The following is a 27,537-nucleotide window of genomic DNA, read 5'->3' on the forward strand; positions in this document are numbered from 1 at the left end:
TGTTTTTCAGCTTGGGGGGTTAAGCCCTGGAAAGTAACAATTGATTTGGTTGATCTTTATGATCTGTTAGGATGCTCTTCCTAAATCTGCATCTTATGAACACACATCAACGAGCAACAGTTTTTGTCTATTAACACTCTTTATAAAATGAGCCAAGCGGTAGCTCTCAGTCTTAATTTTTTTTGTAGTTTTTATATCACTTGTTTGCCTTCAAAAAAAGGAAAGCCTTGGTTGTCATTGTAAAGCAGAGTGATTTTTTGGTGTTTTGAAGAACCAATTTGACTCCTATAAACTGCAAACAAAAGCTTTGAAACAAAAGTAAGTGTTGGGCCTGGCAAGGAAGGGATGATTCAATAGTGCCTAGGACAGGAAGGCTGTCTCCTTGCCTTGGTACAGTGAGAGAAGCTCAGGTACAAGGTGATAGAGGTGTCTACCTTGAGTCCTTCAATTAAGAGTTGTATTCCTTAAAGTACCTCGATATTAAATTAGACTGTGCAGATAGCTCCATTGGTGATAGTTTAATGTTTGAGAATGGGAATACTTCAAGTGACTGAATTCCCAGTGTCTTAATTTATTTTCGTCTGTGAGATATTATTAAGAAGCTACTAATTCAACTGCTTTTCATTAAAGGGAAAAGCATATTTCCTGTATATCTAATTAGGAATAATATTTATGTAATATTCTTATTTGAATTATCTGAGACTTTCATTTTTCTCCCACTACACTCAAGAGAAGTTACATATGATTCAGGTTTTGTTCCAAGATCATTTTGGTATTCAATTTAGCACTGCTTTTTAAAAGGAATAGAAAGTACTGTAAGCCTGGTCTACTGCAGAACTCTGGTAATGCGTGTTTTTCTTGTTTCTCAAGATAGTCCTGGAGCAGTCTAAGCCAATTTTTAACACTATTTAGAAACTTCAATGAACATGATACAACTTCCTAACTGTTACAAAAAGTTACATGTGTAATAGTAAGTGACAGCAGAATTATTCATTTGCTTAAGAATGTGTTCACACAGTTAAGCAAGTCTGAAGTGCAGTCTGAGGGGAGATCATTTAAAAATAGAAAATGAACATAGGTAATCACTCAGAATTTGCTCACTGTCTACACAGTTTATATTAAAATAGATGAAAACAAATTCTTAAATCAAATCACATTGAATTCACCCTTGTTGGGGGAAGTTTTGAAGTTGTGCTCAAAGTGTAAATCCCTGCTAATTTTCTGTTAAAGGAAGGTTCCATATGCACAAATTGACTTTATAAAATATGAATACATGATAAAGTGCTCTGCTGAATTAGAACCACCAACTAAAGCAGAAAAAACGTTGCTTTTTATAAATTTAAAATGGTAAGGTAGCCTGAACAACCTAAATTATTGCTTTGAGAGGTAAATTCAAGTAATCATTTAAAATACAGAGAATTAAGAATATTTAATGAAACAGTTCATATATTAAGAAATAAGGGTCAAATCTTACAGTCTATGCTTACGCAAACTTCAGGTCCTGTTGAGTTCATTATGAGTAAACATGTCAAAATCTGTCTGTTAGTTATATTCTTCTCTAGCAGGAAAGCTTCAGTAGAAATTGGGAGAATTTTCCTCATGCAGTCAGTAGTTTTTAAAAGAGAATTGCAGATTTATTTTCATTAATAAATATGCAAATATGAAATTATTTTTTTAAGTGACATTACATTAAAGATTCTGTGGAAGGGTTCTAGAGAATGTGGGCCTGCTGCTGAATGGGAATATGGTCACAAAGACCAAGGAGAAGGCTAAAGTGATGAATGTCTTTTTTTTACTTCAGTTTTTTAGAAGCAGGTTAGGGAATATATAACAAACTGGATGTATGAAGGTTCGTGGGCTGTGATGGGATGGTACCACAAGTGCTGAGGCAGCTGGCTAGTGTCATCTCAACGTCACTGCCAATAATTGTTGAAAAGTTGTGGTGACTGTGCAAGTCCTCAAGGAAGGCGATCCTTCTTCTCTGCTCAGCACTGGTGACATGCACCAGGAGTGCTGGATCTGGCTCTGGGCTGTCCAGCACAGAGGAGATATGAACACAGTGGAGTGAGTCCAGGAAAGGGCTGTGAAGCTGATGGAGCGAAGCATCTGACAAGTGAGGGTAGGCTGAGAGAGCTGCCACTGTTCATCTGGAGCTGGAGAATACTCAGGATGAGTGTGGTGTGATATCTACAGGAGGGTGCAAAGGAGGAAAACCAGATCCTCCTCAATGGCATCCAGTAACAGGATGAGAGGAAATGGGCACAAAATGAAATACAAGAAATTCCATTTAAGTGTAAGGGAAAACAAAACCTATTTTCTTTTGTACACTAGGCTGGTGAAACAGAAACACTGGAACAGATTTCGCACAGATGTTGTGAAGCTACCATCTATGGAAATATTTAAATCCAACTGGACATGGGGTTGGGCAGCATGCTCTAGCTGACCCAAGCAGTGACCTGGACCTGGTGGTTTTATGCAGTCCCTACCAACCTCCACCTTTTGTGGTTTTCTAATCTCTTAGCTCTTTAGAAGTTCATCATCAATTTCACTTGTAGGTTTTTTTTTCCAAAGCTCTTTCAGTTTTGGAGCATCTGGAGACATACTGATCACGTTACAAAAAAGGTGGAGTGTTGGTTGCGGATCTGAAACAACTTTCTATTCGTTCCTTATATATTTCATGGGATTTAAAACCAGCACGTCTCTCTTTGCATTGGCTCCATTCTTGCATGGGTGTTTAATCGTAGAGTGCTAAAAGAGTCTGTATAAATAATCCTGTATTAAACAATACAGAATTTAACATTAATAACTGATTTCAAATCATTAACAAATATGGTAATAGAGCAAACGAGTAACACCTTCTAATGCTGTCTTTCAGTCATGGCCTGTATATGAAGAAGTACACAACAAAATGCTTGAGCTTGCGGCATTTTTAGACCTACCTCGTTTCCCAGATATAACAGACAGCTGCTTTCTTCATCCAGACATGTTGTGCATCAAGTACTTGATGGAAGCTAATTTACCTGGTAAATATTTTCCCTAGCCCACACTGATAAATCTTTTCTGTGGTTTATTAAACTCTGGCAAAAAGGCTCAAATTACTGCTTTTAAAGTGCTGCTCTTTTCCTCCTAATTTATTCCAATTTAAACTTGAACTGGAAGATATTTTTTCTATGGAAAGCACCTTCATCAAACATTTAGAGTATGTATTATAGGCCCAGATATGCAAGGGCATTCTGGTGTAGGCTCTCTTAATGGAGTGGATACTTCATTTCAAATCTTTCAGTATCCATGTGAACTAAGAGGCACTAGTTGAATTCATGTGATTTATTAACTTTAGCTAACTGATTAATGAGTTGGAACTTGATTGCTTAGCTCCTGAATTTTCATGTATAGTAATGTCATTATATTCTCTAATATAGAATATGTTTTGTATATTATATAATATTGCATATTAGCATTAATTTTAATATTGACACTGTGTGACAGATCAGCTGCTGTCTCACTGTATTTATGATTTAGTTCTAAAACAGTATCCTGTTTAAGTATTGACTCTTTAAGTCTTGAATACTAAATTGTCAAAGAAAGGCCAATATGTCCTAGTGTGTGAACTACCTGTTGGGTTACCATACTTTGTCAAATACCACTGTCACTGAAGATGAGTTATACACACAAACAGCCTGTAAATTAATTTTTTTTCCCTCAAAGCATTCCAACAATTTGGGAATAGGGTAGGGGGTTAGTGTCTTATTTTGCAATTAGTTACACTGAATAAAGGTGCTTGGGTTTTCTGTTTACTCGCAGTTGAATGAAGATAACAGATTTAGGGCTAAAATTCTAGAGTAGAAATTCTGATTTCATAGTTTTACACCAGTGTTATGATCCTATAGAGGATCACCTTAATTTGCAGATTCTGAAATATCAATTGGGTCAAAGCAAAGACTAGAAAATTGTAATTTTCAGATTTATTACAGAGAAATACAAAGCTAAGTGCTCTTTGAAAATTATTGTAGAAGAAGAATATATTGTCCTTTACTTTACTTTTTTCCTTGCAACTATGCTTTTTATCACGTAGAAACATTTTTTTCATTAATTGAAAAAGGACTGCTGCTGTTGTGTAACAACACCTTAAAAAAATAAGCAACGAATTGGCAGTGTTTCATAGGACACTTAAGTACTAATGAAGAGGCCATTTAAAGTATCTGAAATAAAATATACTGCTAGTATTTATAAGAAAATATAATTTCCAGAGTTTAGTTAACTTTTACTGTTATGTATGAGAGGATTAAAAACAAGTTCCTACTGAACTGTTTGTAAGCTGCAAGAGACTGTAAGTATAGCTGGATTAAGGTTGTACTTAGTCATACATTGCTAACCTTTGTGGAATCTGATGGTGATGTAATCAGCTCCTGTATTTCTTGCTGAACAGGAAAGGTGAGAAATTTGGGGGATTTGTATCTGTGAAAAATAAGCAGAGTAATAAGAGACTGTACAGATACAGCGCTGCCTGTGGAGCTGCAGTTGTGTCTTACTGGCACAACCTGCGCTAGCGGGTGCGATGGCTGCGCGGGGTAAAGCCGGGTCTAACCTGCCGGGTTTTGACAGCGGAGCAGCAAATGCTGCCCTGCCACAATCCAGCTGCTGTTCCTCTTTTGTGCAGTGCTGAATCCATCCTGCCATGGGTATTCAGTCAACATGCAGGAAAAAAGCTTGTGACAAGTTTTTTGGCTTTTGGGTTTGTTTTTTTTTTGAAACTGTATTTATGTGGATTTGCAATAGGGTTTCCCAGAAGAATATTCAGGATGATCTCACAACATCATTCAAGTAACAGCAAAACACTGTTAAATATATGGGTTTTTTTCCCCCATGTGAATATGTAATGTCATACGTGTTTTCCATGGAAGCACAGTGAAGGTTGCCGAGTATTTTTAAAAATATTAAAAAATACTCAGCCTGAAAAAAATTGCTGTCAAATGGTCCTAAAATACCTAAATACTGTTTTCCTCATATGACCAATGTATTTGCACTGTGAAAATATTTTTAGCTTGTCTTAACCTACTCCTTTTATGTTTTTATTTGTATTAATCAGATGAATTGCATAATTGGACTTGTCGAGTGGTGAAAAAAATCGGTATTGGAGAAGTGGATTTCCTGACTCTCGTGCCTGGAAATAAGTCAACAAGAAAAGTGAAATATGATATTCTTGCTGCTGCAGTTATTGTAGTTGTGCTCAAGTTACTGTTTTTATTAGATGATCACTATGAATGGTAAGTGTAAAGGCAAATCTGTAGCAAAGCCCAAATTTCAAATAGTGCAAATGATTGTTTTTTGTATTGTTCCTTCTTTAGAATTAAAGTTATAATATTGGAATTTCATTTAAGTTTGGTAGGTTAAAATGTACACCTGGAAGCATTTTAAACATGACATATTACTTATTTTTAAAAATCATTGGTTTGAATCTGAAACTTGGAATAAAATTAATGTGTCATTTTTGTCAGTTGTATTTGAACTTCATTTAAAATTGTAGCATTTAGATCTACAAAAAAGCCTGATTTTTTTTTTTTTTCAGGTCACTTTCAGATTTTGCTGAAGAAAGAAATAAAAATAACAAAGAAGGTATATAAATATTCTAGTAGAAGCAATGTTATAATGAGTAAATGAAACAACTTGGTAATCAAGCTTAAAAAGACTTGTCTTATTGATCATTAAAACGTGTTTTTGTCATTTATTCTTTTAGGGCAAATCTTTATTCAGATAAAAGAGTAGATTCTGCTCATGTAAAATGGCCTCAGTGTACCTGCATAATTCTTATTGTGCTGGATAGGGGAGTTTGGTACACCTTTTCCTAGGTACCTCTCTGCTTCTGCTTGTGCATGTTTGCCTCTTGTTTTAGAATTTTGTGCTTGCTGGGTGAAGATGAATGGATACACATAAAGAGGGAATGCACTTTGATCGTAAATAGCAGATACTTACTAGGGGCATCAAACCACATTTATGATAAAATCCAAACTTGTTTAGTCTTGTTAAATAAAATGTCTTAGTGTGTAACATATTTCAGATGTAATCTAGATTCTTAGTCCAAATAATCTTGAGAGAGTGTGGAAAAGCTAGCAGCAATTAAGATAGAGAAGATAATGGTGTGAACATGGTTCTTTGAGGGCAGAAAGACCAAATCAAAGATTAGAAATCTTCAGGAGGATGTTCCATGGCCTCATCCAGCTCACAGTTGAAGATAAGATCCAAGACGTGTTACAGTAGTTTACCTGTTAAGTCTTCCATCCAGTTTTGGGTCTATTTTGACCCTTCTGCTATTTTTTAAAACTTAGGTCAATAATAAAATTGGTGTTAGCCACATGTGAACACAACTACTGCTGTAACTAGAGACAGTCATCACTGTTAACTAAAACTGGTAATTTTCAGATGGATACACCAACTTATTGTGGATTCTTTTTTTCCTTTTTATTTCCCTTGAAAACTCAAAGTACATGATAGTGACAAGAGTGAGAGTTGTGCAACTGCTTTACAAGCTGAGGCTGAAAGCCATTAATGTCTTAATGGGGTATCTCCCTTATTAACAAGTCCCATTGCCCTTGGGAATTAACAGCTCATTCTTTGCCCACTTTTTTAGTGTAAAATCTGCTGTTGCAAATTGATCCATATGCTCTGTTATGTTGTCCCTATCCTTTAAATGTTGGGGTGATGGTGAGCAGCTGTGCAGAGGAGCTGATGTGAGAATTTCTGTTACAGCAGTGATTAGTGCCAGAGCTCAAAACTGCCTCTGGCATTTTCCCAAAGTTAGAGCGCTGAAATGAAATAATGGTTAACACTGAGTTTTAAAGATTCAGTTGTGTTGACTCTGTTCCCAGTTGTTAATTATCCTTTTTCTAGTCCTTAAAAAGTAGTATTTCAGCCTCTACAATTCTTCAAGACACACTGGAAGCTGTACAATAGGTACTTGTAGTTATCTAGTGTGTTCTATGAACTGCACACATAGACAATACAATTTATGTTCAAATAAAATGTGATTGATACATGTATATGTATGTGTGTGTCACAGAGTTCAGCTACATGACCATCAGACTAGCACTACTGGCCAGGTAAATGGTTATTACAGTGTAGCAGCGTGCCTCTGACGATGGTTTTCCTTGTGACAAATGCTTAATATTTCATATGAAATTTAATACAAATTTCTACCACCCCCAAACTGCCCTCCCAGCAGTTTAGGAGTATTTACTTAAACCTCTGGGTTTAAGGAGTTGATAGAAGAACTTGTATTCACACTGTTTAATTTGAAGAACTACTGTAGGGTCTTTATTCCCTTTTATGTGTCTGTTGCTTTTTGAGCCCATCTATATTTGTTTCATCTAGACATCCTGTGGCAGGATAACACAAATAGCAAAACTGCAGATAATAGAAAACGTACGTAAGTTTGATTGTAAGAACAGTATATTCACCTTCAGAGCAGTTCAGACAGCTGGCTGGCACAGCTGAGCATGATGCAAGCATTGCATGCAGTGCAGCTGGGGTGATGGGGAAATGCAAAGCCTGGTTAATTCACAATGCAGATAATCCACCCACAGGGAAGAAGAGTTGATTGTATTTTAAATACATAAATCTACACCTTATTTCTGTTTGGAATTCTTATCCTTACTGTACCCAGTTGGTCTGCTTCAGTTTTGTGCCTCTTTGGAGGATCAGTGATAGAGATGCTGCTACGTGTTCTATCCTTTCATGCTTTTGCATGTGCTGGTTAATATTTGTTCACGTACCAATGAGTGAAGTTCCTGTGCTCAAAACCATGGGAGGCTGACCATTGTCTAGTTTATCCTTCCAACCCTGTACAGTTTCATAGGTAGTAGTATAGGCAGTGGGAAACTGATGAAATTGTGTGAAATTTTACATCTGAGCTTCTTTAGATCTTATTTGTTTAAATGTAGGCTTGAGGTATAGTTTCATTAATCCCTTGAATTCGACTTCCAAATAGGTGAAGGTACTTCACACAGTGGAGTGCTAGTTCATTTGGTAGAGAGGAGGTAGTTGCTGGGCTTAACTTTCCAGAAAAGAGGGAAAAGGTTTGATTTGTTCTAAATCTATGAATTCTAAGCTAAGGAGCTTCTTTGCACTTCTTATGACATGCTGCTCTTTCACTCCATTTCTGCATTTCTCCTTCTCATAGAATTATTAGGTCAGGTATGTTTTCTTTAGGCACATAGCATCCAGGATAGGTTGGTATACAGGTGGAAGATGCAGGGTCTAACCATGTGGAGACCACCTTCTGTGTACTGCACATTTCTTTCATTTCTTCCCAACATAAAATGTGTCTATTTTATTCAGGTGCTCTGTATTTTGAGTTCAAGAAGTGGTACAAAGTGGTAAAACATTCCTTGGATGTGGAGCAAAAGAAATTGGATGAAGAAAGAGCCAAGTAAGAGGTTTTAAAGTATTTTTTCTCTTTTAAGTAGACAGTTTTATGTGAAATCCTGATCCCCAGGATGAAAAAGGTTAGAAATTTGCTCCACCAAGCTTGAGTGAATAGAATTATTAAATCCCTATCTTAATTTTTTATTTACACTCATAATGTTTATCAAGCTTATTAATTAAATGCTCACTTTCTGTGACAAATAGCTTATACAGCTGAACAATTAATTGGTAACAGTATATCTAGGCTTATATACCTTGGCTTGCCTGCTCTGAAAAAGACTTTCTGGGTGTGTTGGGGGAGAGTGGATTTTAAAAGCACTAACCATTAGATTATTTTGGTTTTAATTTAAAACTCTAGGAGTATTTGTAAGAAATTATTATTCTTTCATTTGTTTGCTCCAGCTTTCTTTTTCTTAACAATTCTTATGTCTCTTATGGGTAGGTACCTGTGGAGATGTGAAAAACCACTGTTTTATTCAGTCAAGAATAAATCTAAAGTTCTAAAGAGAAGACGTGAGTAAACTTTGCTTGCTTCTCAGCGATGCAAAAATCTGCTCAGATTTTTCCCATCATAGGAAATCTGCAGGCCTGACTGATAACATTTACATCATAAAATACTTTCTCTCCTCTCTTTCATCTCTGGGTACAATTAATGTAGTACTGTTTTACAACCCATGGCTGGAATTTTTCAAACACACATAATTCAAACTGCCTTTGCCAGTCTTCCCAACAACGACACAGTCTTCCCACTGAATGACATCTGGGAATGAGTACTCTGTCCCCATCTTCACTGGTTTGTCAGCTGCCTTTACATCACTATGTTCCTTGTGAATTGTTGTTGGACTTCCATAGCTTCCATATCCTTTGGTATGAATATCCCAGTATGTCCTTTGGTAGACCATCTTCTCTCCCACTCCTTGGAATATTCTGCAGAAAGTGAGGAAGGCTTTACTTGAGTGGCCAGCTGCACATGGTGGAATGCAGCTACAGCTACTTTATTTTAGTAACTCTAGCAGTACTTATAAGAAATTACTGGGGTTTACATTGACATAAAAGCAAAGAAATGAAACAACAAAACCCCACTTATCTGTGGAAACATGTAAAACCGGAATTTTATTCAACCAAATTAGATCTGAAGTTCTTCATTCTACAGTTAGTATTATCTAGAAAGCAGCAGGTATTGGAGAGAGATGTTAAGTGTGGTAAGTGATATTTTTCCCTTTATATGCTCTTCCAGTTTCAGGGACTTCTAAACAAGTTGTATAATCCCATTTGATTTGAATTATTCAATTTGGATTTCTCTTTCAAGAACACAGTGAGGGGTTTTTTTTTATGTCTTACTCTTCAAAATTCGGTAAGGGTGATCCTGCAGTCAGTTGATGTTCCATGGAAAAGCATTTATTTCAAGCTGATCATTGCTCAGATGTCCTTTAACTCCTGCATTTGTAATAAAAGAGATTCCTCGTGGAGCTAGAAGACCACTTAGATTGCCACTGCTGCTGTGATCAGGAATATCACATAATGCCACTGTAACTGGACAAGATTCATCTTAAAACAAATGCACAGTAGAAGAGACAGAGTATCTAGAACTCTTACATTCTAGATACAGGTTTTCAGAAACCTTCCTAAACCTTTGGTTTTGATCATAGATTTTGGCATCCACTTGAAAGATAAACTTCATAGTCCTTGGATTAATTTAGGATTTTTTTTCTGTTTGTTTTTTTTTTTTCCAATGTATGAATGAGTTTCTTCAAATCCAGGTCATGAAAAGAAGTCAAAGCTCCAACAACAATGGTTTTTAACCTTCTTTTAATCCTAGGAAACCAGGCTTAGGCAGTCATACTGTGTGTGCTGATCTATCATGATACCTTCTTGCCCTTCTCAGCAACTTATGGAAGTTTGTCATTCATTCAGTGGGCAAAGGAGAGTGGGCTTTTTTCTTGGTTTTTTTTTTCCCAGTTGAAATTTGCACTATGAAAAGCTTAACCTTGAGTCTGTGTGTGTGAATGTGTTTTCTATCAGCTTAAAAATCCCAGCAGGAGTGCCCCACTACTAATGTCATTAGGTATGAAAGACATGGTATTTTGAATTATGTTTCAAAATCTTTTCACTAAAACATGTAAAGACTTGAATTTTAAATAGAGTGGCAGAGAGAACATACAGTTACAAGATTTCTCAATATTTCTCACAGAGGTTTAAAGAAAATAAAGAAATAAAAAAACCCCACAAATACTCTATTTTCTTCCTGTATTAATCACCTCCAAGCAGTATTCTGATACTTAATGCTTTTGCCTTGGTTTCTTTTCTTTCTGTTTGTACAGAAATGGTTGTGAATTTACAAAATCAGTTTGGCAAGCTGTCTGGTTCGGTGCGACGTGCTGAAAAGCCAAATCCTTCAAGTTTTCAGTTAAGTTGGTCTGAAGAAAACACAGATGGGAGTTGTTTTCATGGGCATAGCCTGAAGGGAATTTTGCAAGAAAAATGTGGTTTACTTACAGCCATGAACCCTGACTATTGGCTGTGTACAGTTAAACTATGTAATGAGAAGTAAGTATTCACATTTTTGTAAAATATATTTTGGGAAATTCTCGTGAACGTAAAGTCCTGTATATATTTTGTTACAAATGACAAATACAGGATGTGTACATAGCTATGTATTCACATATAGTTCCAATCATTTGTAGGAAGGGGCATGTGTGGAGTGGATAGTCTTGGACTGTGAGTAGACAAATTGTAACATGAAGAGTGATCAAAGTGAGCTTTTGAGAAGAGAGGAGATGAGACAAAATCAACAACTAGAGTCACATGGCAAGAGTAGCAGCTAGATTAACTCACTTCACTTCTTCATAGTATTTTAGAAAAAAAATTGTGCCACGACTCCAGAGAATGGGAAAACAGTTCCATTCCTCTGTCCCCAGCTTCCAAAAAAAGCATAGGAAGTTAATTTTCTAAGTCACTATACAACTTTTGTGTTGTCCTTAGTCAAAATCAAAGTTAAAATTAACAGGAGTTCAAATAAGCAGGCAAGTAATGCCTCCAGAACATATTTTTAAAAAATAATTATAAGTGAAAAGATCTTTACCACTATGTCATCTAAGTGTATCAGCAGTCATCAGTTGTATTATTTGCATGCAAGAAAGTAAAAGAAGACACTTCTTTTACTGGAAAAATGAAAAAGACGAAACGTGAGAAAAGAAAATATTTTGTGCTATTAAAGAAGTTTAGCATCTGTCTTTACTAGAGAAATGTTCCCAAATCCTGCCTTTACAAGTGAAAGGAAAATTTTTCTTTCAATTAAGTGTATATCAAAACAGTCATACTATTTGTTAGTAAAATTATTTTCTTCAGAGGACCTAAATAGGAAGGAGAATGATAGTCCAGCTAATCCAGCCTTGTACTAAGTCGTATGGATATTTAAGTATCTGCCTGATTTGTGTCAAACATCTCACTCTTCCTTTAATACCTTCTCACCTCACATTCTGCAAAAATTGGTGAGTTTTCTACTTGGAGGGTGCTGGCAGTGGCCAGAGACAGACAGCAAAAGCTCTGCTGAATGAATGTAGGACTTCAGCAGTATTTACTCCAAAGAATAGGAAATATCTAAAATACTGTTTCTCATAAATTCCCTGGGTAAAGCACAGGGGGCTTCTGGATCACAGACTTGGGTTCTGCCATTGGTTGTATCATGAAACCCTAATCTAGAAGAGGAATGTACTAGTGATTATAAGTGAAAAAGATCAACTCTGTAGATGGCTTGGAGTCTCCTAATTTTTCATATGTGCAATTGGAGGGCATTTTTTTGGAAAAGAGGTTGGGTTACATTCATGTAAAATGAGATATCATTAGTCTATTGAATAACATCTTAAATCTTTATCTGTATATACTTCTAAATGGCATTCTTCAGAGATCAGTAGCCCCAACACAGTCTTAGTGATTGATACGTTCCGGATTTTTCAGGTATTAGATATTCCCCTTTAAGTAACTAGTTTTTACATGTATGCAGTTTTTCTGTCTTTCTGTGGATTTATTTGCTTATCTTTATTTTCCTTTTCACATTACTTTTCACATATCCACCGTGACAGAAATGGGTTGGAATAATGTAAGCACAGTGTTACATTACAAGAGCTTTGGTTATATGGATTCATTCTTTTGTATGAATAAGAACCTTTTTTTTTTTTTTTTTAAGGGAGTAGAGGTAATAATCCTTTTACCACAGATTTGCGTAAATCTTATGTACACATTGAATGAGTGGATATTTTGGTGTATGTTTGTGTGAATAATCTTGCATGCAAAGTCTGTTTTTAAGCCTACATTTTCATATGTAATATATGAAAATGTTAATGGGAAACTGTCATAGCCTTCATAAAACAAGATTTGAATTTAAATTCTTACCAGTTAAATTTCCCATTATATCATTTGCAATGCAAGTAGTTAATTATACATCTGACACTTACTTAACACTGGAAAACAACATCTACTCCCTCAGATATGAGGGTTTATCCTATGCAAGTGTGTGTATGTATAATAGAACTAAAAACAAACTTAGAAATTCGCTTTCCCCAAAAATCAGCATGGCCTAACTGGGACTACTGAAATGGTTTAATCCTAGGAGTAAAGTGTAATTGCAGTGTCAGCAAAGCTGAGATCAGTCAAATGGTTGCTGAAATGCTTTTACATTTTCTTTTATTTTAAAACTTTCCATTTTCAACTGGATTCTAAACTGGTTTTCTGTGGAAGTCTTTAAGTGACAGGAGTTGTACTCAATAATCCTAAAGTCTTTTCCAACCTAAATTATGTTATGATTCTATATATGAGGTATTACAATGTGTGAAAAATGTTCTAATGCTTTTTGGGGGTGTGAGGTAGGGCCGAGGATGGGATATACAGTGTGGGAGAACTAGTTTCAGATTTCCAATCTGCCAGACTTTGGGAGGCTTTAAACAAAGGCTCTGCATCTTGAAGTGCGGCTTGTGTGGCACTCAGGATGGGTCTGTCTGTTCCTCCAGTTTGAGGTAAAATGTAAATGTTTGCTGGGCCAGAGGGAGAGAGCAAATGACTCTATAGTCTAGTAATTAGCACACTTACCTCTAAATTGGGACAGACAGATCCCAGTCCTTGTTCTGGTGAATATTTAAGACAGCTGCTCTGAACCAGAGACAGGGAAAATTTTAAACTGTGCTTCTCCGCATCCCAAGGCAATACTCGGTAAGTTAGAAGATGCATAGGTGAATATATATGGTGAATAGCACTTGAATGCCCGTATCAATGTATAGTACATTTTTCCCAAAATTGAAGTGTCCAGATTTTATAGTATTTTAAACTGATCACTTTTAATAAAAACAATTTTGAGACTTACTCAGAAGAGAGTATTTTTCCAACCTAAGCTGCTGAACTTAATGTTTACAGGGCTATCTTTGCAGTTTATCCTCTGTGCCATCTTTTGTTCAGTCTGACAGTTGTTACCAGCAGGTCCAGTCTGCTATTTTCATTTTATACTTCATCAATAAAATCTCCTCATCATTTTCATTAACATTTTCACCACAAAAGCTGCAAAGTAATTAAGCAGAAGGCTTTTACAGCACTAATTACTTTCTCTTGAGCTGGACAGTGTTTTCTCCAATATTTCCTGTGTTACTCCATTGACTTAACTTTTCTCTTTTTTCTAGACAGGTAATTTGTATTTATCACACAAAGGACAATAAATTAATGGGTTATTATCCCATGACATAATGTTAGGAAGATGAGAGGGGAACCCTACGGAGCGAGTAGGCAAAGAACAGAGTAAAGAGCCTGGGGTGTCTGTATTGGACAGTCTTAGAAATTTTAAAAATATGGTGAGGAAGCCATGTTCATACTTTGCTACATTTGCTAAAAACTGGCAGAACAAACAGTGGTTCCATTTAGTCTTGAAAGGCAAAGGACATATTCTTTGCCTGGTTGAGTAAGATTGTGATTCATAATGTGACAAGCTGTGCAGGCTTTTCCTTCTTACTTTGCACCAGCTCTGAACATGTCTTGGTCCAGTCCCCTATTCAAGGTTTTGCAGGAGTGGATCACTTCACAGAATTGACATTGTAAACTACAGTCATGATTTATGCTGTTGGTAAAATGTAGAGTCTGCCTCTAATTACAATTAAATATATAAATGCTAGCTAAATACTAACTAAATGCACTTATAATTTAGGGCTTTTTTTTTTCTTTTCCCCTCCATTTCTTTTCAGACTGTGTGGTCATCTGGCTCATTACAGAGAAGTGGACTTTCCCCAGAGTTACCATTTTGTATTAAGGTTATTTTCCTTTCTTCTGAGGATTCAGCCCTCTTATATCCATGATGAGGTGTGTATGATAGAACACAAACTTTTTAATAAAAAACTCTATAAAAAGCTAAAATACAACACGGTCCTAAGGAAGTAAAACTGACCTAAAACTCCCAGTATTAAACCCATGTAAATTACTTGTTTGGATCCCAAACCATGGTATCACGTCTAAACTTATACTGATTATTTTGTTGGCATGGAAATTTTTTGTTAAGATAGTAGTGCTGAGATCTACTACTGTACTTTAGTTTTAATGTCATTTTATCTATAATTTAAGTCATGGTTATCCAGCTGGGAAAGGGAACTGCCAAGGAAACTGTTAATCACCATTTATTTCATTACTTTGCATCAGAGTGAACAGGAAGCTGTGAAAATAACGTTTTTTGAGGCATACGTTGTACATACTTGGAGTATACTGGATAGCATGTTAACATTTAATTATTGTGAGATTTTGCAATTAAAATATCTATTTTTTTACTTACCGTTGTATGACATTAAATGTATTTCTAGAAAATAATGTTTGTTTTGTTTTTAAATACTATTTTAACAAATAAAGGAGCAGTTGGTTGATGCTTTCATATCACCTTTTAGTAATTATTTCTAAACAGGCTGTTCTGGAACAACTCTGGCACTGTTTTCTACATTTCCTTACATCCTGTTTAATCTCCCAGTGTCTTGGTTACGGCTGAGCCTCTCGTTCAAGTTAACACCTTTCAGGTCCACGTTCCACTTGAGGCATCACAGATTTTGTAGATACTTTCATACCTGGTATAAAATCTCATCCTATTTCTTGTGCAATGGTAACTGCCAGGTCCTCCCATTGTTCCTCTTTTGCAAGGCTGCTGTCATAGCCTGGAATTTCTTCTGACTGCTTTATAGCCCAGCATCTTCAGCAGATTGGCTATTCTACCAGTTTCTCATGCTCCATCTTATTTATGCACCGTGTTTTTACGCTGTCCCAGATGACAGGTAAATGAAGTTGGGTGCTGCCACTACATGAAAGACACTGTAACATATATATATGTTGAACTGAGATGTTGCATAGATACCCAAATGAATACTCCTGCTTTCAGCTGCATGAAATTAAATTCAGCAACTCCAACCACCAGTATGGAGTACAGAACTTGCCAAATCTATTTGATCTAAACCAAAATCAACTGCTGTTTCTCAGTATTATTATAACTAATGGTGCCTGCAGACTTCACAAAGAGGAATAGCTTCCTCCCTGAGCAAGCGCTTCAGTGAAGTGTAATCTGGGAAGGTAATCAGTTCAGCAAGTCGACTGCAGAGGGTTTCAAATCTGTTGCAGTTCAATCCATGAAGCTGTTGTTTAAAAAGTGGGAACAGGTGAATGATAAAAGAGGTGATGTGCTGCCCCACCTGTCTGGAGCTAAGTGATAAAGCAGTATTTCAAGCACAGGTAGAGCAGACAAGACTATTGGAGGCAAGTTTTAAAGAGTTAGTGGAAATACCGGCAAACAAGGAGGCTCTGCTGACACAGTAGAGGCAGGAGCTAATTAAGCACAGTGTCCTGACTTGAGGTGACAGGTAAGACACAGTTTGGGTGCAAGTTTTTACTTTTCCAGGTATTTTAATTAGTTATTTTAGCATAGGGATTTAGAGCAGTGGTCCTATAAAGTGACTGTAACATGCAGATGAGAAGGCATAGTTTTAGCCATTCAGAGCTAAACTGTGCTTGGTAGAGGAAGAGGAAGGAGCAGACTGAATTGTTACTTGGTCTATGTTAGAGATTTCATAAGTGGGTACAGTTCAGTATGTCTAAATCTGTGCCAGGTACCTCAGACTTCTGGTGAGGTGTGTCTTGAACTGATGTTTACCTTAATAGACTTGGAACATACCAGTTTAAATCTCATCTTGTGTCTGGTGTTTGTGTTGTAAAATTAGATATTATCTATTACATTTGACCTCACCTGAGTGAATTACTGAAGTTTGTAACTATTTGGTAAAATTATTCATTGTTCTTTTTCTAGATGATTATTTGTATAGGTTAAAAAGTCTACAGAAGTGTAATACACATTGTCGCTATTTTCAGCAGTGCTTGCTCAAGCGACTGTCTCATTCTTTTTACTGTACTATCTGTTAAAGTTTTGAATTAACTATTTAAAAGACACCTTGTTATACATAAAGGATTAATTTAATTCAGAAGTTGTTGTTTGAAAGACTTATGCACTTAATTATAGGTATACCTTTCTTTTAAAACTACTGTAGTAGTAAAATCTGAGCTTCATAAATTAAAAATACTGTGTTCATTGTTACATTGTTACAAACATAAGAAAGCTCCCTTAGATGTTAGGCTAAATTAAGGCTGTACTTTAATAAACTGGAATAAAGCTTGTAGTTAATCATCAAGAGCCATGTGCCTTCTGGACACATAGGTTAAGAGTCAGGTTTAAAATAAAGGGTGTGCCCCAAAAATGCTTAATGTTAGTTCTATCCAGTTTAATCAATCAACACTTACACTGGAGTAATGATGGTTTAAGGAGTTATTGAGCCACAAGAGTGCCTTATCTTCAGTGAAGTGTAGTTGAGGTCTCTTGGGACAGCTACTCTGGGTCCAGTTAATGCAGCCTAGAGGCGGAGCCACACTGGTGGAACAGAGAGCTGCCTGTGGATAGCTGAAGGGTGGGGTGTCTGCACAGCCCAGCTCTTGCAACCACCTCTTCTATCCATTTTGAAATTACATCTCCTTTCTGTAACTATTTGCTGAAAGTGTCCAGTTAAAGCTCAGTTTTCTGCTGGCTACTTTTTTGTACTTACTCCTGTGGAAATGCTGAGTAACAGGGTCACCTTGTTTTGTTTCTTACTCTAAAACTTGAATGACAGACAGTTCTTAAGTATGTAGATAAAAGGCAAGTGAAGTTTTTTAGACTAAATTTTTGAAACCGTATATATTGAGAAGACTTAATTATTAACTTAGACAATAGCAAATCAGTTTTTCTAAGACCTTTATGTGTCTTCTAAAGTGAATTTAGTTGTTTTGCTAGTTTGAATGTTATATTTTAACACAGTTTTTTTCTGTCTTTAAGAGTGCAAAAGTAAATTTGCTTTATGAATTCTCCTAAATAAGGCAAGCTTTCTGTTGTTTCAGTGAAGTAATATGACAGATGTCTCTTTTTTTTTTTTTTAAGGTATAGCCTTCAGCAGAATTTGTATTTTACCCTTCCTAGTCTTTCACTACCTCAGTGTGTCTGCGTATCAACTTAGTCTCAGTCAAAGACATTTTTCTTTTTAAAGTTTTTATTGTTTTCCAGACATGAAGGAGGGGTGTTTGACTTTCTCCTTAACTTCTTACACAGAGTGAAGGCCCTGAACATGATTTAACCAGAGAATGAGAATCAGCAAAGTCCAATGCCTGCAACCAGTGCTAGTCTAATTTATTGGCTGTAGTGATTTGCATGGGCTTCACTGCAATTACATCTTTCCTAGCCCATTTTCAGACAAACCCTGGAACACAAATAGTGTTTAGAAGATTTGAGAGAGCTTCGTGCAGTATTGCAGGCAAGGCAGTGAATATCATAACTTCTTGGAAAGCTCACAAGTCCCTTCCTCAAGTGACTTTTCTCCCTTTATGAACAAAAAAGACTTTAGTTAGATCTGAATAAAAAATTATTTCAGGATATTTGTGGTAAATTGTCAAGAGAATCCTTTTGCAGGGTCAGGAACAAAAGAACCAACACCCACAGGGCCTTTGGAACAGGTAAAGTCTGAAAATGTTAAATCCCTGAATAAGGTGTCTGCCAATTTAGTTCATCTGTCCTTTCCCCATGTCAGGCTGAGTAAGTTTTATTCTTCTTCACAGGCAGAGAAAAGTCAGGATAATTCTGTGTAATGAATCTCCTATTTTGATCCAAAATGAGATGAGCTTCCCAGCACATATTTCCTGGCTGAGCATGTTAGTGTGTGGATTGGTCAAAGCAGTCTCTCACTGCGTGTACTAAATGCAGGATGCTTTCTCTGCAGCATCTCCTCCACAGTTACTGATTTTGTTGCTCCTCATGTGTGAAGCTCCTTTTGTTCGTGGCCAGATTAGATGAGGGAGAGCAAAAAGGAGATGCCAAGAGTGGAAACAGGCATATGTGAAAGACCTCTCACTGCTGTTTCTGCTAGGATGCTGCTGAAACAGTGAACAAGAGTAAGGATTAGCAGAACAGGAGATGGATGCTTGTGTCCTCACATGAGGTTATTGCTGCCCTTGTACAGCTGCTAAGGGCAGCATTTCCAGAGCCAGAACACATCTTCCCAGTCCTCGGCATCTACGCTCTGCCTCCAGCAGCACATCAGGTATTTTGCCAGAGGAATGTGGTTGTATTTTCTTCTGAGTCTCACATGGCTGGTCTCTATTGTGGAAGCATTCTGTGCCTGCTCATAGACCACCCTGTTGCCCCAGCAGTGGATGCAGCCCCTGCCATTGCCTCATGACAATGCCACTGAGTGTGTTCAGTGCCTGTGTTGTGATCTTAGAGCTTGGTCTGGATGCTGGGATGCTTCTGCCATGCTTTGTCGGTATAAAATTGTAGCAAACCATTTTTGTTCGTTGAACTGGGACCCGTGGCATTTGTAACTCCTGAGTGGGCAGCTGGGTGCTTTCTGTGCTGCAGAGCAAAGCGGATCACAGCGTGCAGTGAAGGACCTGCACATGCTGGTCTCTCACTACACCAGGGTCAGCCCACGTGGCAAGACCTATGGACACAGCAGTCAGTACTGGGGAAAGCGCAGTGCTGAGTAAAGACAATAAATGTTCAGTGAGACTGGATGACGTGCTAAAGATTTTAACGTCAATAAAACTTCAGGTTTCAGGCTATTTTTAATATATAGGCTGCTACAAAATTGATTAATTTACAGTGTTATATTTCAGAGTGTCCTCAGACAGGCTAATGGAACTGCACCTACTGTCCCTGAATAGTCTGTATGCTTGCAACAGTGTCCACATTATGTTTAGGGATAAGTACGGAATCAAAAGGGAATCTTTAAGGAATGTCTGCAAGATTGCATACAGGAATATGACTGAAGTGAAAAGAAAACTGTTTGTTCCATATTTCACACATTGTGCTTTCGTTTATTTCTTTATCCTTCCCCCTACCCCCAGCTTTTCCATCTTTTTCCTACAAGGCATTTCCTGCTTTGTTTTTGCTGTCACTTGTCTATTCCATTGTGCCTGCTTTCACCTCAATTTCTAGTGAGTTCAAGAAAACTCTGTCTGGGCTTTTCTTTTTTTTTTTTTTTTCTTTTTAAGCCCTTTGATGCCTTCAGGTTTATTCTGCAGGGATCAGCAATCAGCTTTGGGATCACTTTTCCAGCTCTACCCTTAGCGACCACAGGCCTGTGGCAGAGAAGGAAAGCCTTCCTGGCGTGGTGTGTAATGGAGAGTGTAGAAGCTTTGCTGCTCTTTACAGCCAACTCTGCAGCCTGGCCCTTGTATCTTGCAGGCTTAGATTAAGCAGAAAGTATCTTGTTTTGACTCCCTGGCACATTTTGTGAAATCAAAAGTACTGCTACAAACCTGATGCAACTTGTTTGTTTATTACACAGGTGTGAATGACCAGTGCGCGTAGATGGTAATTATCAGGTATGAGATTTGAAAACCATATTTGTTAGGTAAGTCATAACAGCAGCTAATTCTTGTCCAGAATAAATCCCATTTTTTCTAGATGGCAGTGTCAAAAGACAGACTAGGAAGAGGGGCATGCAGGAACAAGACAGTGCTTGGTCAGATGGCTTCCAATGTCATACAATTACGTGTGTGTGGGGGGGTTCCTTACGTTGGGGTAGGGTTCCTTACGTGTTTTTAGTGGGATTCGTTTAAAAGGAAATGAATGCATGAAGAAGGGAAGGAGAAAGCTGAAGGCATGACAGAGGCAGAAGGAAGGGTAAAGGGAAGGACATGAAAGGTGGAGGAGAGCAGTGTGATTGAGGCAAAAAGGCTGAGCGAGGGAAGAAGTTATAGGGAACACCAACCAGTGCAGAGCAAGGGGAGTCCTGCCAGAGCACTGCCACACCAGGCATGGCTTTAGGCCGCAGCCAAGGCTCTGCCAAATCCCTGTGTGCTTCTTGCCTGATTTTACTTGGTGATGATGCAACCCAGTTAGTGACATCACATAAATACACCTACCAGTGGTGTTGCAGAGTCTAGATTGTGACCGGCAGATTAGTCAGTGGTGTCACAATCCAGTGTTTATATCATTGTCTCCTGAATGTGGAAGAGATTGCTATGGCGATAACCAAGTTTTCATCAGTGTATCAGGCTGTTAAGAAAAGTCATCCCTTTTGCAAAGGCAAACACCTTTGAGTTATTTGGAATAAAATCATGGTAAACTCAAGTTAAGTAGGAATACCAAGCATGGTACATTACTAACATTTTAGCAATTTGGGTGCAATGTAAACATGTGACTGAACTCCAGCACGTACTGCATCTGGGTCACCTACGGCTACAGGGCAATATTATATTTTATTGTTAATGAAAAGTTTGCACCTGTGCCAAAAAGCAGCAATTGTGTCTGCATATCCCAGAATTCTATGAACAGATGCAGGGAATGTGAGGACTGAATGACACCTAACAAAGCCAGCAGTCCTTCCCAGAGCTTGTGATTTGGAGCTATTTTTGTGATTTCTGTTGGAAGCAAAGTGAGTTATACTTGTTTGGAAAAATGTAACTTTCTGACATCTTCATCAGATTATAGTATTTTTTTCATATGCGAGGACAGGTAAGAAATTCTTTTCTATGTAATCTTGAATTAGATTTTTTAAACTGTTTAAAAATGTGGAATACCTTTTACTGCATGTCATAAAAAACAATTTACATCAGTTCATTTCACTTTGTAGAGATCCTACTTCAGTATTGAATGATATTTATCTTTGCCATCCTAGTGGCAATGTTTGCAGATCTAAACAAAGCATTTTGTTTCTAGAATGCTAGTTGTAATCCAGTCAGAGGATATTAAGCAACTTCCAGGATTAGACCCTTAGTTAAAGTTTGTTCTCTTCAGTTTCCTATTTCCTTTGGTTGGCTGCTTGAATTGTCCTTCTATAATTTTGCATTGGAGTATATCCTGTACAAATAGGGAAGAGATTTTGACCTAGAAGGAGAGACCTCTTATTAGTTAGCATACTTTTAAATTACAGTAGCTATCTGAAGCATCTTGACATCTGATAGATAGCATCGTTGCTGTATGGGTTTGATTCAACTTGTTACTTAAACAAGCAACCTCCCACCCTTATTTCTCAAGGAGAAACTGAAGATCTTTCTGATTTAACTTCATGCATGCCACTTTGGATATAGCTGGTGTGTTTGTGATGTTGCTGCTGGTGTTAAACTGGAGGATTTCGATGCATTTGCAGCAGTAACTGCATTGTAAACCTCCCTTTCTCCACAAACCTGGGTTCATCTGTAAGGCACCAAATGACACATGGATCCACTGCCCTTGGGCAGCTGCTGTAGTGCTTGTGCAAATGCACAGAATCAGTCAGGTTGGAAAAGACCTCTGAGGTCATTGAGTCCAACTATGACCAATCACCACCCTGTCAACTAGACCATGGCACCGCCTGCCTTGTCCAGCCTTTCCCTGAACACCTCCAGGGACGGTGACTCCACCACCTCCCTGGGTAGCCCCTTCCACTGTCTTATCAGTCTTTCTACAAAGAAATGGCCCCAAACGTTCAATCTAGGTCTCCCCTCCGCAGATTAAAGTTATATTAAAAACAATTCATACAATTGTGTTTCGTTTAGATTTTCCTAAAAGTGGGTGTAGTACATGGGAAAAAAAAAAAAAAAAGTTATATGGGACGGGAGAGAAGGAGAAGGATCCCAGGGTACTTCCCCCGTCCCCCAGCGTGAGCCCCAGTGCAGGGGCGGGTCCCGGGGGGTGGCAGCCACTCTAGGCGGCCCCGGTGCCCCGTCCCGGGGTCTCTCCCGGTGCCCCGTCCCGGGGTCTCTCCCGCCGCCCGCCCCGCTCCGCTCCCTCAGCGCCCTCCGGGCTCCGCACGCGCCGGCCCCGCCCCCCGCGCCGGCCGCCCAATGGCCGCGCGTTGGCCCCGCCCCCCTTTCCGCTGCAGCCAATGGGGGGCGCGGCGCGGCGCGCGGCCACCTGCGGCTGCGGGAGCACCTGAGCGGGCGAGAGCAGCCGACAAAAGCCGTGGGAGCGGCGGTGCAGGCGCTGCTCGTCCCGACCCGCCCGGCCAGTTCTGCCGCCCGCTGCTCCGCCAGACATGACACAGGACTACGACAAGTGAGTGAGCCGGGCGGGGGAAGAACCACCGCGGCCGGTCCGACCGGTGTCGCCGCCCCGCCGGGGGGCTGCGGCTAGAGGGGCTCGCTGCCCGGGGCCGGGCCGGGGGAGCCGCTGTGCCGGGGTCCGCCCCTCTCCGTCCTCTCTGTGGGGGAGTGACCGGAGGCTGCGGCGGGGCGGTGCGAAATGGCGGGGGGCGAAGGGGGGGCTGAGCCCCGGAGGGGGGTCCTGCGGCGCCGCGGGGCGACCCCGGCGGCCACCCCGCCCCGCGGGGCGAGCGGCGAGGCCGGGCCGGCTTTGAAACCCGATCCCCTCAGCGAGGCGTGGGGCCGCCCCCCGCCCCGCGGGGCCGCGCCTTAAATGCGGGCGGCGGCGGCGGCGGCCGCGCCGTCGGGAGCAGCGGGCGCGGAGCAGCGCCGGGAGCCCCCTGTGCCGGGGCTGAGGGACCGGGCCGAGCCCCCGCGCCGCTGCCCGGCGGCCGCAGCGGCCCCCATGGACTTCTACGAGGCGCATCCCTCCGGCAAGGTGGACTTCGGCAGGTAAGGGGAGCTCCCGGCGAGCTCGGCTGCGGCGACCCCGGAGTAGCCGAAACGGAGTGCGGAAAGAGTTAAACTGAGCTCGAGGTGTGAGTGATGCACCTCCGTGGTGGTGAATGTGAGACGTCGCCTTCAAGCGGATCCCCGGCGGTGTTTAAAGATTCGGGTCTGTTCCTGCACTTGTCACCGTGTCCGTCTGTAGACGGTGGCCATGGGCGCTCGAATGCCAGAGTATGGGGTAACTCTGAACTGATTTGAAGAATCCATTATAAAATTTCTACACTTTTAATGGTTGGTGACTCAACACACTCCTTTCCTAGGGAAAGCATAGGTTTTTACCGAAGTTTTTATTTCAATATGCTACCCTATAAAGAGGACTCTAGTGCAGCAGCTCGCTAACTCGTCTCTGTCATTAGGATTTTTCATAGGTGTTCTTATTTCCAGTGACACTTAGTAGATAAGGCCGTAGCAGTTTGGTTACGTGCACTTCGCTGTTCTGGCACGCAGGAGACGGTGAGGGAAATCCTTGGTGCTGCCTCAGCATTAAAGGTGTGCGCTGTGCAGGAGCAGCTACAGCGTGGCTGGGCAGCCCTGAGCGACGCCAGGTAAATTGCAGGGTGAGGGAAAAGAAGGCAGGATCCTGGATCAGCAGAGTAAGTAGAAATAGTTTCTGTGATCTGAACACAGAGTGTTGAGTGCTGGGGGATCATCGCAGGCAAAGAGAGAGTATCTGCTTTTTGTAATACTTCTCTGCGTCCACTGGATTCACGTAGAAAATAAAATTCAGAAGTTATTGAAACTGCAGTAGGAAACTTAATTCCAGCCTTTGCTGGACACATCCACTACTTTGTAAGCAAATCCTCATGCCAGTTATCTTTTAACACTTTGGAAAAATATGTTTGCCTTCTATCATTAATATGTTCTTGCTTTCCTGAAAGAAGCTGTGTTTTTCCTAAAGGATTACGTTCCTGCCAAACCCTGCGTTTCTCTTGATAATTCTGCAAATAATTTTTTCTGCGCTGTCTGTAGTGGGGTGCTTTACGTGTAGGGCAGTGTGCATTATATTTGTGTGTTTCAATAACAAGTCACACTAAAATATGTAGGTTTTGCATTTGCTATGTTTCTGGTTAGTTGCTCCTTTAGTTCTCAGTATTTTTGGTTCTTCCTTGGTTCTCTCTTCACATGTGAGTTGCTTTGCCAGAGGGAATCAGCTTAGCGCTGTGAGTTCCAGCAAGGCTGACTTATCCCTTCAGCTTGGCAGGGATGGATCAAGTGAACTGCACCCAGGTTACTTCCAGTTACCTTTTCTCTATGAGAGTGTAACTGGAGGACTTACCTGTTTGTGATGGGTATTTGAGGCTTGTTTTATCACATTGTGTAGAATAGGAGCTTGTATCATGTCCCTGAAGAAAGTTCTGCTTTGTCTTCTATTTCTCCCCTGACTTTGATAGAAGGAAGATGTCCTCAATACCAGAGGTATCTGCATTTTGTTGTGTACACAGATACGTATGGAGACCTAAAGAAAGGGCTTGGTGCAGGAGCTTGTCTCCTTTGTCGTCGTTGTTTGCTTTTTGCCAACTGTATAATACTGATTTATAACCACAAAGTGCTCTTACAAGTCCTGGAAACTCCCAATTGCTTTCAGTGTCTTCAGCTCAGCCAAAGCTGTCCGATGGAAGCTCAGCAGGATGACTTGTGTAACTGATAAAGCATCGAACGCGTAATTTGCTTTGCAATCTTTTTGGTAGAAGGTGGTGATAAATGTAGGATACTGCTAAGCTGATTATAGTGATTAGGGTATTTCACAACTTTCTATTTCACAACTTTTTGTACTTGTAGTATATTTCAGTCCCTGAATGCAAAGAATGCCTATCTACCGGGGAAAGCGTGTGATGGTGGTGGGGAACTGCTTTTTGTGGGGTTAGTTGTTTTAAAAATTACAAGTTTGGGATTATTTAAGAAAATAAAGAGGCCTTCCCTTTTCCCTCAGCCAATCTGCAGTAAATTAATATTACACTTGCACTGGAAAGAAAACTGTTTGAACTGCTTTGAAAGTCAGATTTAAACATTATCTTGAGCTGACTTGCAAGAAGAAGCATATATTTTACCAATAGAACAAAAAAAAGTACTACGTTGTCTGAGCTGGCAGGACAGCATTTTCTGCACATGTCTGGCTTTTGTCTGTGAGCAGAAGGTCCAAGTTATGTTCCCAGCAATCTCAAAATGTTCAGAGTAAACATAATTTCTCTTTTAAATATTGGGACATAAAGGGAATAACTCAGATTTTTTTTTTTTTTCTTTCTTCACTTATCTGTTGAGGATATTTCAAACTAGTGTCACGGATTACTTCAGCAGTAACCAGGCAGTAAGTCTTTTGGTTTCCTTTGTCAGCGTAAAACACTACCATGTTGGTTTCAAGTCCCCTTGACCAATTTCCCTGTGTAGTCTGTAACTAATGGGCAGCTTCTAGGTGGTGTTTTTAGATATATTCTGGGAGCGAAGACACGTGAAAGCACTGGAGGAAAGAGATGTTTCGTTAATTCACATTTTCTAGTTCCACGTGGTAACTGGAACAGGTTGCAGCTTCTATGCAGTATTGCATAGGAGGCTTGATAAGTGGTAGGCTAGTGTGTGTGTAACTCTTTCTGGGTTGGATTCAGAGCATGAGCAGGTCAGGTGTGGTCTTAAACAGCTTTGCCTTTTTATATAGGCTGGTGTAATCCATCTGAGTTTGGTCAAATTAATCCTGATTTATACCGAGCATGAGTGAGATCAGAATTAGGTTTCTGGGCTTTTTGTGTTGACTAATCCTTGTAGTATACTGAATCAGAGTGTGAACCCTGTGAAACTGGGGCAGCTTATTTTGAAGAACTTTAGGAATGTTTTTCATGTGTTCTAACAGGTGGCTTTCTTTATTTCTTCTTTTCTTTTTATGATTCAAGTAAAAGACCCGTGTTGGTTCTTCAGAATGATTCTCTGTACTCTCAGAGACGTCCTTACACCAATGAAGATGAGGCCTGGAAAACCTTTCTTGAAAATCCCCTTACAGCAGCTACCAAAGCTATGATGAGCATCAATGGGGATGAAGACAGCGCGGCTGCCCTGGGACTGCTGTATGATTACTACAAGGTAGATTGGCGTGGGTACGCTCTGGCAGCCAGAGGAGCTCTTGTTCCACCTGTGGGAAAGGTGTCATTTGCTAGAGGATTTGACAGAAGCTATGAATAGATCATGAGGACTTTAAATGATGTGGTTTTCAAAGGGAAAAAATTCCACGTCTCTCCTTCTGAAATCTGGTTTATTTTTAGCTCAGTAAAATAAGATCCCCTGGATCTTAATGTGAAGGTTTGGTAGCACTTTGCTGCTTTTCAGCTTCCACAGCACTTCCTTCACCTCTTGACCCTGGGCTCTGCAGAAGGCAATGAGTTATAGAAATAGTCATGAAGAATGACACTTTGGTACCATATCCCTGTCTGAATGTAAATGTACATGGAGAAAGAAACTGCTTTTGCTCACGTGGTGGACCGTTGGCTTTTGCTGGAGCTTTGTTGTGTTGCCTTAGTCTCAGCTGATACTAAGTTATAACTACAGATTCTTGGTGATATGTGAGGCAAAAGTGTCTACCTGAAGGAGTTGCTATCTGCATCTCTCTGACCCTCAGTGAGCTTCAGCTACTGTAATCTGTTAATCCTTTGGCACTTGCGGTTCTCTTCCCCAGCGTTCATGGTCTTCTCAGAGACACGTGCCTTCCTGGTTGCTCACAAATGAATTGAGCAGTCAAACAGATTCTGGTCGGCTTGGGATGCATTTTGCTGAGCTTTCTTTCCTAAATACCAAAAGTATAAGCCAGGGTAGTTGTCTCCAGTCCAGATCAGTAGAGACCAGCAGGCATTTCCAGGCAGGGAGGGGTCCTGCTTGTGTTCAGATGCCTGTGCTATGGTGGCCTGGCTTACTGGCTGGAGATGCCTGTTTTTTCTTTGCTGAGCGTGCAGGAGTCTGACTTGGCTCTCGTGCCTGGCATTT

The 27,537-nt window shown here is 39.7% G+C and overlaps 2 protein-coding genes across 9 annotated transcripts in view; both read left to right on the plus strand.

Moving 5' to 3' along the window:
• Nucleotides 1–22,496, plus strand: part of TAF1B (TATA-box binding protein associated factor, RNA polymerase I subunit B) — a 53,231-nt gene extending 30,735 nt beyond the window's left edge. For 2 of the 6 annotated variants that reach the window (XM_050315933.1, XM_050315937.1), the window contains exons 9-15: nucleotides 2,876–3,023; nucleotides 5,087–5,264; nucleotides 5,567–5,613; nucleotides 8,332–8,422; nucleotides 8,861–8,931; nucleotides 10,740–10,965; nucleotides 14,640–15,311. In XM_050315933.1, the coding sequence (XP_050171890.1) occupies nucleotides 2,876–3,023; nucleotides 5,087–5,264; nucleotides 5,567–5,613; nucleotides 8,332–8,422; nucleotides 8,861–8,931; nucleotides 10,740–10,965; nucleotides 14,640–14,832 (954 nt within the window). In that variant the 3' untranslated portion in view covers nucleotides 14,833–15,311. The other 4 variants (XR_007628978.1, XM_050315936.1, XM_050315935.1 and 1 more) reach the window with 4 other exon arrangements.
• Nucleotides 22,497–25,057: 2,561 nt separating this feature from the next.
• Nucleotides 25,058–27,537, plus strand: part of GRHL1 (grainyhead like transcription factor 1) — a 39,279-nt gene continuing 36,799 nt past the window's right edge. For 2 of the 3 annotated variants that reach the window (XM_050316397.1, XM_050316398.1), the window contains exons 1-2: nucleotides 25,058–25,879; nucleotides 26,457–26,643. In XM_050316397.1, the coding sequence (XP_050172354.1) occupies nucleotides 26,578–26,643 (66 nt within the window). In that variant the 5' untranslated portion in view covers nucleotides 25,058–25,879; nucleotides 26,457–26,577. Of the gene's footprint in view, nucleotides 25,880–26,428; nucleotides 26,644–27,537 lie in introns of those variants that run through there. The other variant, XM_050316399.1, reaches the window with a different exon arrangement.

This window comes from Myiozetetes cayanensis, unplaced genomic scaffold, assembly GCF_022539395.1.
Source record: "Myiozetetes cayanensis isolate MyiCay16 unplaced genomic scaffold, myiCay2020 scf2-11, whole genome shotgun sequence".
NCBI lineage: Eukaryota > Metazoa > Chordata > Aves > Passeriformes > Tyrannidae > Myiozetetes > Myiozetetes cayanensis.